General features: G+C 34.8%; 1 protein-coding gene across 8 annotated transcripts; it reads right to left on the reverse strand.

Annotated features, from left to right (window-relative positions):
- Window positions 1-1,410: 1,410 nt before the first annotated feature.
- LOC129922158 (protoporphyrinogen oxidase-like) lies at window positions 1,411-18,166 on the reverse strand. Of its 8 annotated transcripts, XM_056006966.1 has the most exons (9): window positions 10,652-10,766; window positions 10,404-10,442; window positions 9,859-9,993; window positions 5,428-5,533; window positions 4,501-4,609; window positions 4,083-4,222; window positions 3,768-3,915; window positions 2,335-2,525; window positions 1,411-1,552 (listed from the first exon to the last, which is right to left on the reverse strand). In XM_056006966.1, the coding sequence occupies exons 3-9, from the start codon at window positions 9,930-9,932 to the stop codon at window positions 1,460-1,462; spliced, it is 861 nt and encodes a 286-aa protein (XP_055862941.1). In that variant the 5' UTR covers window positions 9,933-9,993; window positions 10,404-10,442; window positions 10,652-10,766; the 3' UTR covers window positions 1,411-1,459. The 8 variants fall into 8 exon arrangements, with proteins under 8 accessions (XP_055862941.1, XP_055862939.1, XP_055862940.1 ...); XM_056006964.1 differs by lacking the exons at window positions 5,428-5,533; window positions 10,404-10,442 and adding an exon at window positions 18,148-18,166; XM_056006965.1 differs by lacking the exons at window positions 5,428-5,533; window positions 10,404-10,442 and adding an exon at window positions 16,678-16,696.
- Window positions 18,167-19,416: the final 1,250 nt, after the last annotated feature.

Below are 19,416 nucleotides of genomic sequence, written 5' to 3' on the forward strand. Positions count from 1 at the left end.
GTGGCTAATTGTCTGGTTGCAAAGAAAGTGCCCACAGATGTAGGTCAGGGGAGGACAGACACTTTGGTGTTGGAAATCAGGAAAAACAATATATGCTTCTAGTGCATCAAGACTTATAATCTTTCAGAACTGGCTTAAGATGATAGAATAATGATAGGCACTAGACACACCATCATAGCTGGAGACTTTAAAACCCATTCACCTTCCTGGGGCTATGATGACACTGAGCTCCCAAAACAAAAAAAAAATCACATGCAAATTATTGTAACTACTACTTGAACATGCTGCAACAAAAACTCTACTCTCTAAGAACTGTACAAGTCTTTGTCATCTAATAGACTTTGAATGATTCCAGATAAGAATGAGAGTAAAACTTTAAAATCTGATTAACAAACAAAATACTCTTTCTTTCTGTCTCTCTCTCTCTCTCAAAAGTTTTTGAAAGAATACAAACTATACTTTGGGTAAAGGATGGGACAAGAGGAAGGGTGAGGTAGGGCAGAAAAAAATATTACAAATATTTCATTGCAATCTTTAGAATGACAAAATTGTGAACAATGGCACTCAATCCTGGTATTATGATTAGAACCACATGTGTAATGTTTTTTTCCATACCTTTTATAACATTTATTACAAAATAGAAGTACTTCAACACACACACAATGGATTCAGCAAGAACTTTACATATGCTCGTACATGTGAATGCTATCAGTGTGCCTTTAAAGATTCAACCACCTTTTTAGCATTATAGATGCAGTCATTGATGGCTGGCCCTCTATAGGAAGAGCCCACTAGGTGCAATGGAAGGTTACTCTCCTTGATTTTCTGTTCCACTTTCTCCACCCAAGAAACATGTCCAACTTTATACTGAGGCAAGCACTCCTGTAAACAAAGTAATAAAATCTATTAAAGATAATAATTAGTGCATGAAACACCTTCAACTTCATCTATCCCTTAGTCTACTGGAGCACCAAACATGATCTGTTAATCGTTAATCAGATATCTGGGTGTCATAGTAGACAACAGGCCCCAAAAAAATACAGTGGCTATTTTTCTTATACCAAAAGCTTTAAACTATTGGTTAATTTTTACTGTGCAACAATACAAAATTTGCCAACATGTGCAATAACTTTTGGCAAGGCAATGTGTCATCCCAGCTGTGGCCTTGCTTGGACAGTGCTGTGGCCTTGCTTGGACAGTGCTGTGGCCTTGCTTGGACAGTGCTGTGGCCTTGCTTGGACAGTCTTATAAAAAATAGCGTTAAAAAACACCTGTAAAATCCTACCATATTTAAATAAGCTTTTGCAACAAAATCTTAGAAGACAACCCCCAATATCACTATATCACATAGTTGCGAACTGTAAGTACAATTTGTTTGTTCCTTATTCTGTCAGTCTGTATCAGCGCTATTCATTGACCAGGGACCTTGAAAAGAATCCTTGTAATCACAACAAATTTTTTAAAGGATCAATAAAGCAGTCTTTGTCTTACCTTTACTGTAGACAGCAGATATAACAAGAGAAGCTTCAATAGAATCTGATGGGGTAGAGACCTAAGAATAAAACAGATAAATCAATGAGCCACAAAAATTAAAATAGTAGTAATAATAATAACCATAAATAGAGACAATACATTTTTGAGCTGATGATGTCATAAAAAGAATTAGAAAAGCCTCTGCAATCTCAAAATTCTCTCGGACTGGAAAAATGCTAAATTGACCATGAAAACAAAAATGCCAGTCTAAAAATCCTGTATAGGAAGCAATCTGTTTAATAGAAGTGTGACATCTATCTAGAGCATAGATTGACTGGTTTTCACATACGCTGTCTGCAATGCATTGTGTGCATCTTCTGGAAAGATCATGTTTGCATCCAACAAAAATTCAATAAAGCAGTGTCTATGTAGGACACATAGAAGACAATGTTGGCTCAGACATGTCGCGACATGCTAGATGGCAGAGTTCTCAAAATCATCCTTTATGCTGTGCAGACCTGAAGGACATCCAAGACTAAAACAAGACTAAGCAGGACCTAAGAAATATGACTATGTGGGTCCAAATAGCCCATAATCAGGCAGCATGTAGACATTTGTACAAGGTGGTATGATCCTTGCAGAGAGCAAAAGGGTTGAAATGACATTAGACAGGAATAAAGCTGAAATAAGAAAGATTCATTCTCATTTACTAAAAGTGACAATCCAAAATTTTGTTTAATCACAGTAGAGTCTGACAAACTTAACTAGAAGCAATCTTAACCAGTTATTTATTAGGGCACATCCACTGTCCAGCCAAAATGGGGCCATTATAAATCAAATTTTTAAAAAAAATTCACTTACTATAATTTTACCATTTTGATTTCGCTTGAGAGAAGTGACCTTAGTGTCCAGCCTTATTTCACCTTCTTTTGTGTTCTGTATTGAGGCAGCCATAGCATCGGTCAATTGTTGAAGCCCTCTAGATAATGACCAGGAGGCCCACTTATCTTCAATAGCTCGCCTGACTAAGCCAGTAGCTTCAACTTTGGGATCTGAGGAAATAATAACTGAATTAGTAACTTCCACTTAAGTTGAGTGAAAATAAATACATAATGTTAATGAATTTAAATGTTATGTTAAAGTTTGGGACACCAAAGTGTTTTACTCTTCAATGTTGGATCTCAATACATCCTGGCGTTGCCAAGTTCCAAATGATGAAATTAATAAACACTTTCCAAAATATTAATTTTTAGATGAAGACATTAGCATATCAGGCATCTATGAGAAAAGTCTTTACCAAAAAGTCACCGAGCATTTGTTTTTAAATTCAAAATCACTTTATTAGACTTTTAGCGATATTTTTTATTCATGCTCAAAGTGCTGGGTCCATGGATTGTTTAATTCTTATGTCAATTCTGAAGAATTCAGTCTTTTTTGGTACATAACTTTACTTGAAAGTTAAGATTTATTTGGGGAGGCTTCCAATTCGGCATTGACGTTCAGTGTGTTTGGTTCCAATATTTACTCTAAAGTTACAGAGACATTTAGAAGTAAGATGTGAGGAAAGTTTGATCTGTTAAACATTCTATTAGATTTAGAAAAATCTCAAACTGAAATGAGCCTATTTAGATTTAGAATTCCAGTAAAAATATAGAAAAATAAAACAATTTGACAAAAGGGAGGTTGCTACAAATTTTTAGGTAGCTTAGCAAACTTACACATTATAAACAAACTAGCTTGTAGGGTTAGAGTTTATATGTAAGTGTAAACAATATGAAAACATAATTAATTTTTTTATAAACAAAACACTTTGAGAAGACCAAAAGTTGCACATATTTAGATCATTTTAAGGTAATGTGAAATGTTTTTTTTTTAGATATAAATGTGATAGAAAAATATGTCACAGCTCAAAAAAAAATTTTGCAGCTTTTTCCACGGCAAGAGTGTTTTTTTTAACAATCAGATGTTTAACTTGAATGCATTTTAAAAAGTCAATGAATTAGTTAACACTTTCAATTATGTAAAAATTAAAACTAAAAATTGCAAAGGACAAAAGTTTACAGAGAGCTAGGCTACTTTCATTCATTGAATCAAAAGTATTTAGACAGGGTTAGTAGCACTTTTCCATGACAAAATTTTAGGAGGTTTTTAAGGATGAAATGTATGTATGTATGTGTGCATTAGAATTGTACATATATATATATATATATATTGTTATTCTTTATGTGATAAGCCTTGAACTGATGTAACAGAAGCTATATATCAAAATCACAGAGCCAATACTTCCTATTTACCTTTGAAACCAAAAACAGCTCCAGCTATTAAGGAGCCATATTTTTTCTCCATTTCATAAAGAGGTGGGAAACATGCCTGAACACTAAGCTTTCTGCAGTCACCTGCAAAAATACCTCTGCAAAGGGCATCTATAGCAATATCTGCAAACTAAAAAGATGTTTTTAAAAATATAGAAACAGAAAGTAGGATTCTTTACTACTTCTTATATCAAGCAGATCATTTTTTGTATATTATAGAGCTAGTATTATTCCGCTACATTACATCCTTCTATATAAAACCTCCCTGACTCAAAAAAAAAAACAACAAGAATATACCTCTGGACCCAATCTTCGGCTTACAAAACTGTAAATAGACTCATCCTGTTCATTACTCCTTCTATGAAAAGGTTCCTTCCAAAGTGAGGTTATTAGAGGCTTGGTGAAAGGTGGCAGTTTTTTGAACATGCTCCACGCATCTAAGTGTAAACATAAAATACGCTTTAAAATAGGCCAACAAAAATCAGTTCTCATTTCAAAAAGAATGTTGTAAAACATGGATAAATTGATAATGACATGAAAAAAAAAGTGCAAAACACTTATCAGTTTGAGTTCATGTTTCTTCTATTAAAGATAGATTTTTTAAAAATCAGTTTTAAAAATAAAAAGCTTCTTCAGTATATATATATATAAGTTTTTAATTTGCTAATGTCTTACTTTTTTGTAATGTCTAATGAAGCACAAGGCAAAAACTTACTGGTGGGTAAAGCGCATAGTTTCCCATCAACAAACAAATATCTATTTTTAGCTGCAGGATCAGAAGGAAATATTGGTAAAACATGCTTGGTTAGGCCAAGCTCTTCAGCCTGTAGAGTATACAAAACATATTTCAATTACAAAAGAATGAGGAACATGGAATTATTCTTTATGTCTTCAAAGCTATTGTTTTAAAAAATTTGAACAATTATAATCAGCTAATAGCATAACATCGTTTTCATATATAAACAATTATTGAGCATCAGCTGCAAAAGGCGAAGGTGTGATATTTTAGTTTCATTAGCTGTATGTCTGATCAATGAAAACCAGAAGTAAAAATAACATAAATATAGGTTACTGACTGATGTATTGTAACATGTCTGTTCAATCTGTGTCTTTAATTGCCAAAGATATAGTGTATTAGTAAGTCCATTGTGGACTTTTGACATTTTTTGAAGATGTAGGCCTATCTAACCATGTGTGAGATTTCAATCCTTTTTAAGTAGGTAAAATGAAAGTTAAATTGAGTAATTACACAAAACAATATTTTACTTTAAGATGCGATTATGGGAATTTTTTAATTGTTAAAAAGATATAATAAAAATTAATATTTAACTTTTTAAAAACTTATTCTTCTTTGATCCGTTATGTTTTTTTTTACACCTTTTGGAGGTTCCTTTATAGATTTAAAGATAATTACATCACAGCTTTAACCTCCAGCAGGATTGTAAGAGGCGGCAGTGCACAGGGTTCGAACCCGGGGCCATCAAGACCATCGAATGACTGTCAAGAGTGCATACAACATTAACAGGCAGCCATCCATTCTTCATAAAAAAATTTTTTTTTAAAGTAATGTTAATACGAATACAGAGTTACATTTTGTAGGAATGTCTCAAGGAATTCTCTAAATTGAAAAATAAAGTTTAACCTTAGAAGCAATAAGGCGGTGAGATGGCTGAGTGTTAAAGTAATTGGCTTTCGAACTTGTTGTGATCTTTAGGATGCCTCTGAGTCCACCCAGCTCTAATGAGTGCCTAACATTAGACAGGGAAAAGTAAAGGCGGTCGATCCTTGTGTTGGCCACATAACACCCTCATTAACCGTGGACCACAGAAATAGATGACCTTAACATCATCATTTGCCCTCTAGACCGCATGGTCTGAAAGGGGAACTTTACTCTTTTGTTTTCCCACAAGCCATTGTCTTGATGCAACTATAGTTGAATAATGTCAGGGAGGAATATGTGTATTTGTATGTAACCAAATTTGACTTATATATGTGTCGTAAATAGTGATGGGAACTAAACTAAATTTTTTTAGTTAAACTAAAACTAAGTTTAAACTAAAAAAAAGTAATTAAACTTTTAGTTAACCACAAATTGAAAAAATTAGTTAAACTAAACTAAGAAACATTAGTTAAACTTTTACTAACTATTTCGACCTTTTTTAAGGACAAAACAGCCAAACATGAAAATATAAAGTATAAAGCACAACCAATCTCTTTAGCAAAATGTTTGTGCACATGAAAAAATATTTAAATGTCTTTATGGGATATATGTAGATCTTAATAGAATCACTAGAATGCATGGGCGTAGCCAGGATTTTTTTTCGGGGGGGGGGGGGGGTTTGGGGGGTGAATTTTTTTCTCCCCTCCCCCCGACACCCCCCCTCCCCCGGCGAAAAAAAATTATATGTATTTATGTGTGTGTGTGTGTGTGTGTGTGTGTACATAATCTTTATTACATTCTGACCCTTCATTCTTTCGGAAGACGTTTATTGTGCCCTAGAATAGGTTCTTCCATGAGTTAGTGAAAAAATTGTAGATTCCCCGACACTACTAGCAAAGGGGTCTGGGGGAGCGCTAGGTGAGAAGCCCCGCCGCCGAGCACTATTTCTGATATTGAAAACCAACAAAATGCATATTCTGAGGTATCTACAGTGCATTTTCCTGCTATTAAAAAGTTCTATTTAAAAAACCTATTCTTACTGACTTAGACCCTCCCTCGTCGTTCGGCGCATTTGCCATCAAGCTGTTTCCATAAAATTGTAGACTCCCCGCCATTACTAGCAAGGGGGTCTGGGGGAGCGCCAGTAGCTCCCCAGCGCGGGGCGAAGCCCCGCCGCCAAGCACTATTTCTGGTATTGAAAGCCAACAAAGTCAAGTGGCGTCAAGTTGTACTAGGATATCATTGCAACTCTTCTTATGCGTAATTCAATTGTTCGGAGAACATGTCCCGCAAACCTCATGCGACGTTCTCTCACAATCTTACTAAGGGGTCGACTCCCTTTCGGCATTGGATTTCCTTGATTTAGATCCGATCTCTATAACTGACTCCTGAAATCTGTCTTAGCCATCTTTGTTGAGCTATATTTAGTGTTTTTCGATTTCGGTAGATGACTATTCACTGCAGTTTATTAATGGAGCCCTGCCACTGGTAAAAATGTGTAACCTCTCTTGAATACGCTCTTGGAATTAAGTGACTGAAGTTTGCTTTAGATTTTATATCGAAAAGAGAAGTTTAATCGTCAAAATCTTCTGTTGGGGGTTTTCCACCTCAAAATGCTCTGTAGGGGGATCTTAGACTCAAAACCATCTGGAGGGGTTTTAAACTTTTAAAAAAAAAAGCCATCTGTAGAAGAAACTCAAAACCCCCGATTGGCTTGGCTACGCTCAAATAATTAAGTGTGTAATTTGCTTTTTTTATATTGAAGATGTATTTTTAGCACTAAACCCCTCTGAATGGGGGTTTAAACTCAAAACCCCTTTCGGCAACGCTCATAGCATTTTGAGTGCGTAATTTGCTTTTTTTTTTCTTACACTTAAGATGGCGGGGGCTTAAACTCAAAACCCCTTTGACTACGCTCATAGATTTTAGAGTAGGCCTAAGTAATTTTCTTTTATTTATATTTTATTCATACTTTTAAAAAACGACCTTTCGAATAATGTTGTACTTGAAAAATATTCTAATATGAATTTATAGTCCCTGAATACATTGCAAATAAAACCGATTTGTTCCTTGAAAAGATAGGATACCCCACGTATTTAGATTTTTGCTTTGAGGATCGCCGCCGAAAAAAAACTTATTCGATAAATAATATTCAAGAAAACTCTAGTATAAATTGTGAGTTATAGTCCCAAATTTATTTAGCTAGAAAAATATCAGATTGAGTAAAGATTGGGAAAAGGCGACTATGAAAACGTTATTTGAGTTTAGAACTCATCTCAATCATGACTCTTAATACTGAAAAATTTCGTTTGAATTCTAACTTTTCCAATGCAAAGTCTTTCTTAAAATACTTATGATAACTTCATGTGAAATTACAAAAACTCTGTCTGGAAATGGGAATGGCGGTAGAGTGAAAACGATTAATCCTCGCTCCTTTACTAATTTCTGCTAAAGATTGCATTTGGCAGTAAAGAATAGGGGTGGGGCGACTCGATATAAGAATTTAATTTATAGTATATATAAATTATATTAGTGACAGATTTTTTTAATTTTGTAATTTCTTAACTATAATACAAAAAGAAAAAGTATTGATTTGTCCGATGGGGGAAATGCGATTGCATGTATCGCCCCTCCCACCTGGTACAACCCTTTTTCATTTAAATTTAGGCTACTAATGATACAATTTGAGATTAGAGTGTGGTACGACATATTTACAATGGGTCACATATCAATACGTAGTTTATATTATATAGATATTCAACTAATTTTATTCACAAACTATGATTCTCCACAAAAATAGGACCGCCCCCCCAGCACTCAGAGAGCTAGAGTGGGGATGGCAGTACATGCAATCGCCCCCCCCCCCCTCACCCCACCGAATCGGCCAAAATACCAGGAAGGGAGCGACATAATATAAAATGTATATATTAATTCAACTAATTTTGTTCACAAACTATGATTTCTCCATAAAAACGGACCGCCCCCCCCCCCCACTGAAAGGGTTTAGGTGGGAAGGGCAGAAGAGGTATTCGTCCCCCCCCCCCACCAATCGGCAAACAGGGAACGACATAATATAAAGATCGGTTAAAATATCAATAACAAGTTGCAGGGATATAGATATTTAATTGATTTGTTAGCAGGCTGTGATTTCTACCAATAAATTGGACCGCCCCCCCCACTCGAAAGTGTAGGGGGGGCGGAATTGATACCATCGCCCCCTCCCGACTCCACCAAATCGGCCAACATACTGGAGGGGGGGGGGGGGCGAAATAATCTAAAAATATGTTGAAATATAAATAATTAGTATATATTTTTAACATAAGTAATAAATTCGTATACAAATTGTGTGAATCCTATACTAAAGTTCGTCTGCCCCCCCCCTGGGGGGGGGGGGGGGGGGTCGGCCCAGTGGGGGGGGCGATCGCCCCTACCGCCCCCCCCTGGATCCGCCAGTGCTTAGACGTCAGTTGACTCTAACTCTAGATTCTAGATCTAGTAAAAAGTTTTTAAATAAAAAGAGTCGACATTTCTTTTAGATCTATAGTAAAGCAAAATTCTTTGCCTGCAGCTATACAGGAACAAACTGGTATTTAATAAAAAGCAGCAAAATGTAGATCTATAGAATCAGGATTTATAAGGCAGTGAAACTTGCTGGAAATATAATGAACACGTGTATTTTTTTGAAAAGGCGGGAATAGCGACCATTATAGGGTAAAGGTCAAAAGGCTTTCTAGTGACCTGTGCACCCTCTTGTTTATTCTCCACTCTATTATTCACTATATATATTCTCCAAATTACATCAATTTAAATATTTATTGGTATGTATGTTAAAAAAGTTTGTAAAATGTGTAATTAAACTTTTTAGTTTGTAACTAAAAAAAACTAATTAAACTAGGATTTTAACTAAACTTTTATTTTTTAATTAAACTTTGGCCTTAACTATTTTTTTTTAGTTAAACTAAAAGTTAGCAACTTTTTAGTTAACTTTTGCCCATCACTAGTCGTAAATGTGTAAGTCTGCATGAGAACAGTTGCCAGTGTGTGATGAACTAGAGCAGTGATAAAAGTGTGAAGGCTATTGGAATGTTCCATTCTAAATTGCAACTGTTACACATATTGATCAATAGAATTTTAAAAATGTTGAAGAAAATAATTGAAATTGAACAATGAAAAAAACAAACTTTTCCATTTTCTCAGAGTGGGGGCCCTTGGTTTTAAACTTGCACTATTACTGCAATCAATCCCTTTGACTCACTTCCACAATGTTCATATCTGACACATGGAAATGTTTACTCAAGTCAAATTATGGTATCATCAGATACAGTTACTCAAAGAACACTAGCTTAACTACTACTCTGGTTCTGAAAAGCTTTAAGTTTACATCATTATGTGAAAGAATTGTCATCAATTTACCAACAAAAGTGTGTTTCTGCCAGCCTCACCCACTGGACGTAAACTTCGAGGACCATGTTCGAAAATAGCTCCATCAGGATAGGTAGTGGTATTAACCCATCCTCCTACTTGACTGCTGCCTTCAAGTAGAATTACCTACAATAACATAAAAAAACAATGTAATTATGTCATCAAACTATTTAAATTTAATAAATATAACTTAATAAATATTACTGCTAATTTGTTTATTTAATACAGAATCACCCTACATAATATTATTAGTAAATATATAAGATCGATTTTTCAAGACACTAATGATAAACAATCATTTACTCAATGAAAAAAAAAATGTTTGTACAAATCTCTCCATAATTAAATTATCTAAGAAAAATTCACTTTTTTTGTCAATCTATAAATCTTAGGATGTTTCTTTTAATTATTACCTTTTTTCTTTGAATTAAATCTTTTTAAATTGCTTTAAATTTAAAATCAGTATAAAAAGAGCTAAAAAAGCAGGAATTAATTTGCACGAAACAAAATATTTAGTTGTCAAAATGTTACTAAACCAACACATAGATAAACTTTTATAGCAGACATGACAATTTCTGATATGTAAAAAGAAGACAGACTCATGTAGAGTGTTATATGTAAAGTTGTAAACAACTTGTAAAGTATAAAAAGATGTAAAAAGTAATAACTAAACAAGGATTTTTTAAAATCACAAAACAAAACAATGTAAAAAGCATAGATGATATAAATACATCCCTTGATGAAGATCTCTTTCAAAACAATTAGCTCAGACAACTATACTGACCTTAGAAAATTGTGGCAAAGATCTCTGTATATACAATGCTGAGGCAAGACCACTAACACCTCCACCAATAACAACAGCTGTTGCCATGTTGCATTCAATATTATGCAATAATCATCTAGAAAAAATAATTACACCAATTGCTCTGATTAAAATTAAAAAAAACACCTATAGAATTGATATTGAAAGATGTAAACAGGAAAGAGACAAATATTGAATATATTGGAACTAATTTTAATCTAAAAGTAGCTAGAGTTGTGCTGTTACAAAATTGTGTGAGAGCTTGCAATAAACTTAATGATCACAGTTATCTTATAAATTCCTTTTCTTTTCTTTTTATTCTTCATATTTATGTGCACTTCCTCCCGATGTAGGCCTATTGTATTCTGCATTAACAAATAGTCTTCTTTATACTGACTATTCTTCTGCTTTTCAGTTATTTTGAAATATTAGATCAGGCTCTATTTATGATGATTCTTGGGCTAGTACCTTTTTTTTTTACTTTTCACATCCTGCTCTGTCCTGTCCCCCCTTAACTCTTTCTCTCCGTAATTATCTACCACATTCTGGTGGAATCAACGCTGGTATCGTCAGTTAGGAGAGAAAGCGTTAAAACGAGAATTTTATAATCATCCAATTGCCAATAGCATAGTACAGGTGTTCTCAATTATGATTTTTGCAGGGGCCACCCAAGACCAATAGAAATATGTAATATTATTAAAGTGTAAGACTTGAATTTTTTCCCATTGGTAGTTACTTTATTTTATTGTTTAAGGATAGATGATGCAGAATCAGAATGATTTCTAACATTTTTATTGTTATAGAATTAAATCTTTTTAAATCATAGATTTTATTTCTATAGTAAAATTTGCACTCGTCGTGACATATATAAAAAGCATTTTCGTTTATATTTAATTGTTTCATTGTTTCACCATTGTTTAAAAGTCCATGTTATTAAAGTTAATATTTTTATTATGAAACATTCCAAAGAACGTTAAGAAAAGAAAATGACAATTTTTTAATGGTATGGTTTCACTTTGATAGTTATATTAAAATTGAAAAACCACAGTATGTTATTTGTAACTAAGTTCTATAAGCCAGATCTATGATAATGAAATATCAGTAACTTCATTTTGATAGAAGCTGCAGAACTTTAATGAAAATGATATACACTCTATTTTAGACAATTTAAACAAGGCGTTTCTTTTTAGGTAGGAAACCTGTTGAAACAACTACTACAATATGTGATATGTGCAAATTTGATAAAACTGGTTTATTTTTTAAAACGTAAAAAATTTCTTGTGATTTCATTGTTATGACATTGATCTGGATTTCAATGTTTGGTACAATATGAGTCACCAAAACTTATCGGACATCATTTTATGATTCATCGACGAATGTTAGTGATGAATATACTGCCAAAAGAATTATAAGAAGCAAAGAAAAACATCACTGCAATGATCAAATGCAACATTCCTTGATTTGTCTTAAAATATCCGATACTTCCAAATGACACTTTAGTTTTGGCAGAAAAAATTTGACGAAAATTAATAGTTTTACATTTCCAATATTTTCTATAAAAATACAATGGTAATTTCTGTGAAAGAACATTTGCGCATGATCCTGGATGAAATTTCATGCTTTTCAAATCTGCTGGATTTATACAAATTGCTAGGTATAATAGTGATGCAGTGAGAAATGATTTCTCTTCAATATCAATTTCACAATTCTTGATCTATTTCAGTGATATCCCCTTTAGCTTGTGTTGCGTCTTTTTTTTTTCATTTACAATAACATATTTTTGAGAAACACATTTGTATGATTATAAGCAATGCTAATCAGATGTCTTCTATATGATCATTATTACTATGGTAGAGTTAGATTTAACCCAATAACTGTAAGTAAGGGTAAGAGTAAGACTAATAGAAAAATAGGTAATAGATCTAGAATCTAGACCAGAACTAATCTATTTTGGACTAAATTTGAAAATATAAATTAAAATTATAATAGATCTAGAATCTAAATCTAGCTTTTTCTAGATTGACTAGCTATAATTATAAACTAGTATAGAATAAGTTAAATAAGTATAAGCTTATAATTATAATAATAAAGATTTATTATTAATTAATTAATTATTATAAAGAATTATAATAATAAATTTAAATTATAATTTATTTGCCAATTATCGAATAAGACGCATTGGTCATAAAACATAAAAAGATTTGGTTCTGATTGGGCAATCATTGTCATTCATTTCATTGAATCATGATAATCATTGATAAAAATTAAATGCCTAGGCAGGCTAATCATACCTAAAAAAAAAAAAAAGGCTAATGGCTAATGAATGTCACACTAATCATTCACTAATTGTGACTAATGATAATCATGGCATGGCTAATGACTAATGTCAGTAATGTCAACTCTATGATGCCTAATCAAATCAGTCTTATGATATGCTAATGACAATGACTAATGACAAATGTCAACTCTATGATGCCTAATCAAATCAGTCTTATCATTTATGATATTGATTATCAGATCATGTCAGATGTCTAGAGTCTAGTCTCTAGACTAGAGTCTTAGTCCTTAGTCTAGTCACTCTAGACCTTGTCACCTAGAGTCCTAGAACTAGACTAGAGTAGAGTAGTAGACTAGACTGAGTAGACCGTGACCGTGTAGACCTACTTGATTAATACTTATACTGTATACTTTAAACTGTAAGTAAAGGTAAGACTAATACGCGTACTTGTAGAAAGTCTTACGTAACACGCTAATAGTTAAGTTAGGTCTAATCAGTTGCTCAGTCTTTTTACAAACATAGTCAAAGAACTGGAAGTTGCTAAACAAACAAAAAAGCTTTCAACGTTTACAAAATTAAAACGGCTAGTTATCGTTTAGTATCTACTGTATGTGGGGATATACATGAAATCTAGATCTGGTTCACAGACCTATATATTATATAGAGTCTCTATAGGTCTGTGATCTTCTAGAGCTACATTGAATAAAAATAGATTAATAGACAGTTTAGATTCTAGTTCTTTATCTATCTATGTATATATAAAGTAAAGTTAACTAAATATTCATTAAAACAATAGCTTTTAATATAGAATCTAGATATAACGATGTTATAGATCTAGATCTAAAGTTACCTAGTCCTAGAATATAACAAATTTACGAAAAAAAAAACTAGGCCAAAGTTAGTCGATATAGAATCTATTTAATATAGTATATTCTAGATTCTCAACAATATTGTAAATAGGCCTACTTAGGGTTAGGTTGTTTCAACTTCAGAGTTACATTTAAAGATATATCCATTGGTTGACTAGATATGGAAGGTCATGATCTCATCTTGTGATCCCTGCCAAACTCTGGCTTTTATGGGGAGCTGTGTCAGTGTGTACTTGATAGCACTCACAACGGGGTCAACATGCGCACATAGGGCCTACGATAAAAAGACACTCAAAGAGTGTCAAAAGACTCAAAACCCTCCTATAGAAGGAAAATTATAGGAGAACTGTCTGTTCTGGAAACCACTGCTCGGTTCATCTCATAAGATTACTAATATGAACCCTCCGACATTACAAAAAAAAGGAATGATCGAACCTCGTGGCTTGAAGCCGTGAATGTCGGTATTCTGAGAAACAAGACAAGGGGATCAATTTAATACAAATAACGCAGATCGAATCAAAACGGGCAACCGCAACAGGCCTAAATAAATTCCTATGTGTGCTGCCGGCTTTTTAAAGCGAATATAGAACTCCATAGCCACAGGAAATGGGATTGTGCTGATCATACATCACAAAGGAGGAGGAGTTACTATCATGTCTCCGTCTAGGTGAAGGTCACATAATGATCACTTCCGGACTTATATGACATAGATCTATAAGCCAACAATATCATGTCGTGATCTCAGCTTATCTCATCCAGATAATGTCTCGATCTATAGACCAACGTCAAGACCATATCGTGATCTATGACTTATGCCCGGCTACGCCTATGCCATCATTAAGACCGTCAAGAAATGCACACACAAACATTTAGACCTGTATAGATATATCCAGGATATATCCTACATAGCTTGCACACAAATACACATAAAGCCCATATATATAGGCCTATATGGAGGCGCGGTGGCTGGGTGGTATATACATGACACTTGGCTTCCGGAATAGATTGCATGGTATTGATATGTAACGTGTACGGGTAATTTATGTATATATATATATCTAAATCGACCACCTACGGACAATGGTTATGCTTGCCCTGGGTGTGGCAAAATATGAAGGTCACAGCTGGGGCTGCGCAGCCACGGGAAATACTGCATTCTTCACTAATCTTCGGACTCGAAGACAAGCCTTATATATATATATATATATAAATATATATATATATATATATATATATATATATAGATATAGATATATATATATAGATATAGATAGATAGATAGATAGATAGATAGATAGATAGATAGATAGATAGATAGATAGATAGATAGATAGATAGATAGATAGATAGATAGATAGATAGATAGATAGATTGTTATAACTCTAGTGTGGAGGCGATTTTATATTACAGTAGGCCCGACACATATATGTGACGTGATCTGTGGACAGTGGAGACCAATCGCTCATGGCCACGTCCTGTGTTCAAGATGAGAGAGAGAGACCTGTAGAGTTTCGTACAACAGTACCGTACTGTTATTTTAAGTGAAGCATTTTGAAGTCAGTGTGGTGTGTAGTCCATTGTAGTTTCGGCTGTTGATTAAACTCTTGCGTGGAAATGCTGTGATTAGAATGAGACTCTGCTAACACCCGATTCACTATAAGCCTATATTTAAAGTTAGGTCGCAGCCGGGGCTGCGTAGCCACGGGAAATAGTCTTCTCACAGATGTGTAGGTCTAAACAAACTCTCTAAACAAACTCACTCTGGGTAACAACTTTTATTTCTGACCAAGGAAAAAAACACAAATGTTTCAATGTTGACCAGCTCCACTAGCAATCTGTTAAACTCCACTAAAAAGAACAAAATCTATTAGAATTTTTAAAAATATAGCCTATATTTCTAACAAAATTGAAAACGCCAGAGTAGGCCTAAAGGAGCGAGATGAGATAAATCATAATGAATGGGGCAAAAAAAAAAACGTAATGTTTTCACCGTCTTTAGAACCAAGGCGCACATACATTCACCTTTTTTTTTTTTCGACACACCGCACTTTGCCAAGATTTTTCAGTCTTCAATTACTGTATAACAATTCTAAATCAAAATTCAAAGCCCTACTTTATATAAAAGAGTTTTGATGATTTGATTACAGAGAGAGTTATATTAAAGCCTAGATACTAGATCTATAGACTATTCCAACCGATTAGAAATTTATGTCGTTAATCCTGACCTCTACTGCGCTAGGGAAACCATTTGTGAGATATTTTAATCCTTGACGTCCGCAGCGGTTAGTTTAAAAATATTTAATTGCCGCTAAAAGTTAATTGTGAAATTTATGACCCAATTTTGAGTGGGCCGGAAGGCATGGGTCTAAAATTAGTCTCTTCTTTACTGCATATTGACATATTAGCAGCAATCTTTTGAATTTTCTGGATTAAACAAACTCGATCATACATAATAATAATGATATTTATTGTCCCTAAGGAAATTTGTCTTACAATTTGTGCATTACACCAAACAAAACATTGTAACTATTAAAAAACCAAAACATCAGAGGAGTAAATCACACTTTTTTTTAATATTTGCCTTCATGTAGGCCTACAGTTTTTATATTCAAGGCTGCTTATAGTTAGACCTACTTATAGTTAGACCTACTTATAGTTAGACCTACTCGGCAGAGGCGTAGTGAGCAAAATGTGCGCCCGAGGCAAGGTACATTATTGGCGACTCCCCCCACTTTCCATGAAAATCACATAGACATATAGGCTGATTGTGGGGCCCCCTTGAGGGTGGCGCTCGGGGCATCGTGCCCCCCCCTCACTACGCCTTTGCTACTCAGTGATTTTTTTTTATTTCTTTTAATTACCGAGTATAATGCCAACGCAGAAAGTGCGATTTCGTTCATCATTGCACAGTGGAACAAAAGAAAAAGAATAGACTCACTGTTCAGACAGACTCACTGAAAGGCGATTTCGTTCATCATTGCACTGTGGAACAAAAGAAAAAGAATAGACTCACTGTTCAGACAGACTCACTGAAAGTGCGATTTCGTTCATCATTGCACTGTGGAACAAAAGAAAAAGAATAGACTCACTGTTCAGACAGACTCACTGAAAGTGCGATTTCGTTCCTCATTGCACTGTGGAACAAAAGAAAAAGAATAGACTCACTGTTCAGACAGACTCACTGAAAGTGCGATTTCGTTCATCATTGCACTGTGGAACAAAAGAAAAAGAATAGACTCACTGTTCAGACAGACTCACTGAAAGGCAAACCCTTCAATCCGAATAAGAAAGACATGCCTGGAGATCCACAAGTAACTTTGGCTGCGTGAATGATATATTAATGTAAAAAGTCGCTTTGGCCCCGAGATGTTGTTAATATATTGCAGCCGTTGATACGTTTGTGCAACTAAATTGAAAGCTTAGTTGTTGTTGCTGCTGTTTTGTAAAGTTTTGCTTTGTCCTTTGTTTATCTCCCGTTTTTTAAGGGTTTGTTTTCCTTTTTGTCCTCCTCTTAAAGTGTAGATGTCTGATAACTCTAAAATCACCGTACTAGTTAGGACGTAACGAAAGAACAGTTGACGACACTTTTCTTATCAATTACAGACGTTACTTCAAAAAGACGCTCTACTCGTTTCATGTGTGTAGTCATGCTTGTTTTTTTGTTTTTGTTTTTATACAGAGCAACTTTCATGTTTAGGCCAAAGCATGCCCAGTGCGTTACGGTCCAGTTTCGTTTGTGGACCAGTGGGAGAGGGGGTATATGAGAGGTTTTCTGGCGCTCAGTAAACAATCTTCTGCTCGAGTCGGGTTTTGAACTCAAGCCCCCCCCCCCCCTTTTTTTGATAAACAGCCAGCCGAAACCTCTCAGCCACACATCGCAGTGATTAAAACCGAGACCAATAGTTATAATAGGACTCAACACTGACCTGCGACGTCACAACGTGTGGGCAGTGCAATGGCTCGTTGCCACGTCGAACAGACCTGTGACGTGACAAGGAGCTATTGGTCTCCACTGCTCATAGTTTGCAACGTAGCAGGTCAGTGCTGATGCCTCCTATGACGACTGGTCTCGGTTAAACTCTTGCTAAGTCATTGGTTATCCTGGAAATCTTATGTACTTAGATCTTATCCACTTCAAGTCACTTATCTTATTGGAAAATAATTGTTTGTGTTGACATAAAGTTATTGTCACCTACAATAAAGGTTTATAACATATTGTAACGAATGTAACAAGTTGTACTTATTGTATTTCTATAGTACCTTGATAATCTTAGATGCTAGGGTATCTTGTATAGTGTATTACTAATACGAGGTCGATTGCTAAGACATACCTCACGTCACAAAGAAATAACCAACAGGATCAATGCACAGCAACAAGTTCACTGAAGATGAAAATAGAGTAACAAACTCTAATACAGACTGGGCCACAGTCGAGTCAAAAAACGATGTTATCCCTTCAAGAGCTTAGCAGTAACTGTCCTGCAAGTCTACAATAATAATCTCTAACCCAATGCCTGTGTCGTAACTATAAAATGTCGCGTTCAAGGTCTGTCTACTACAGTGGGTTCCTAAACTAAGTATCTAACAATATGTAGTTACTTTCTGCTGTATGTAGATGATATCAGATACACATACGAATTTTTTTATGAAACTCAGGAATATAGAGTCTAAGACTCTCTTTTTTTTTTATCTTTACTGGAAATTTGTTGTCATTACAAGGGCACTTTTTTTTTAAAATGAAGCTGAAAAGTAATATTCCACTACAGAGAACAGACAAAGGGAAGTTCAGTGAGTGACTGCCAGCAGAGGTCTTAATCCCTTTCATGTTCCCAATATAGAATGATTGAGAACATATCCATTTTATTTTTATTTTTTTTCAATTATTCAAATTATTGAATAATTGGGAGTAACACTTTTATTTTCATTTTGTAGGAAGAAACTCTTGATGAGGGCTTATTGAATGATTGATAGTTTATTTTTGTAGGGCGTTTTTTTTTGTAGGAAAAAAATGAGTTAACAATCTCGTTGCGTTGTATTTTTCAGACTCTTGTGTTGTGAATAACAATGCTTACCGGCAGGGAGAGATTTTTACATTACCTGGTTTAACGTCTTGCATTAAATATCGATGTGACCATAATGTAGCACTTTTAGTTGACGAAGGTCAGTATACATCTCATACACTTCCTGTCCTGTTGTCTCAGTGCCACCTGTCCTGTAGTCTCAGTCTTACCTGTCCTGTTGTCTAAGTCCTACCTGTCCTGTTGTCTCAGTTCTTCCTGTCCTGTTGTCTCGGTCCTACCTGTCCTGTTGTCTCAGTCCTTCCTGTCCTGTTGTCTCAGTCCTACCTGTCCTGTTGTCTCAGTCCTTCCTGTCCTGTTGTCTCGGTCCTACCTGTCCTGTTGTCTCAGTCCTTCCTGTCCTGTTGTCTCAGTCCTACCCGACCTGTTGTCTCAGTCACACCTGTCCTGTTGTCTCGGTCCCATCTGTCCTGTTGTCTCGGTCCCTCCTCTCCTATTGTCTCTGTCTTACCTGTCCTGTTGTCTCGGTTCCACCCGTCCTGTTGTCTCAGTCCCACATGTCCTGTTGTCTCAGTCCTACAT

The sequence above is a fragment of the Biomphalaria glabrata genome, chromosome 12, assembly GCF_947242115.1.
Source record: "Biomphalaria glabrata chromosome 12, xgBioGlab47.1, whole genome shotgun sequence".
NCBI lineage: Eukaryota > Metazoa > Mollusca > Gastropoda > Planorbidae > Biomphalaria > Biomphalaria glabrata.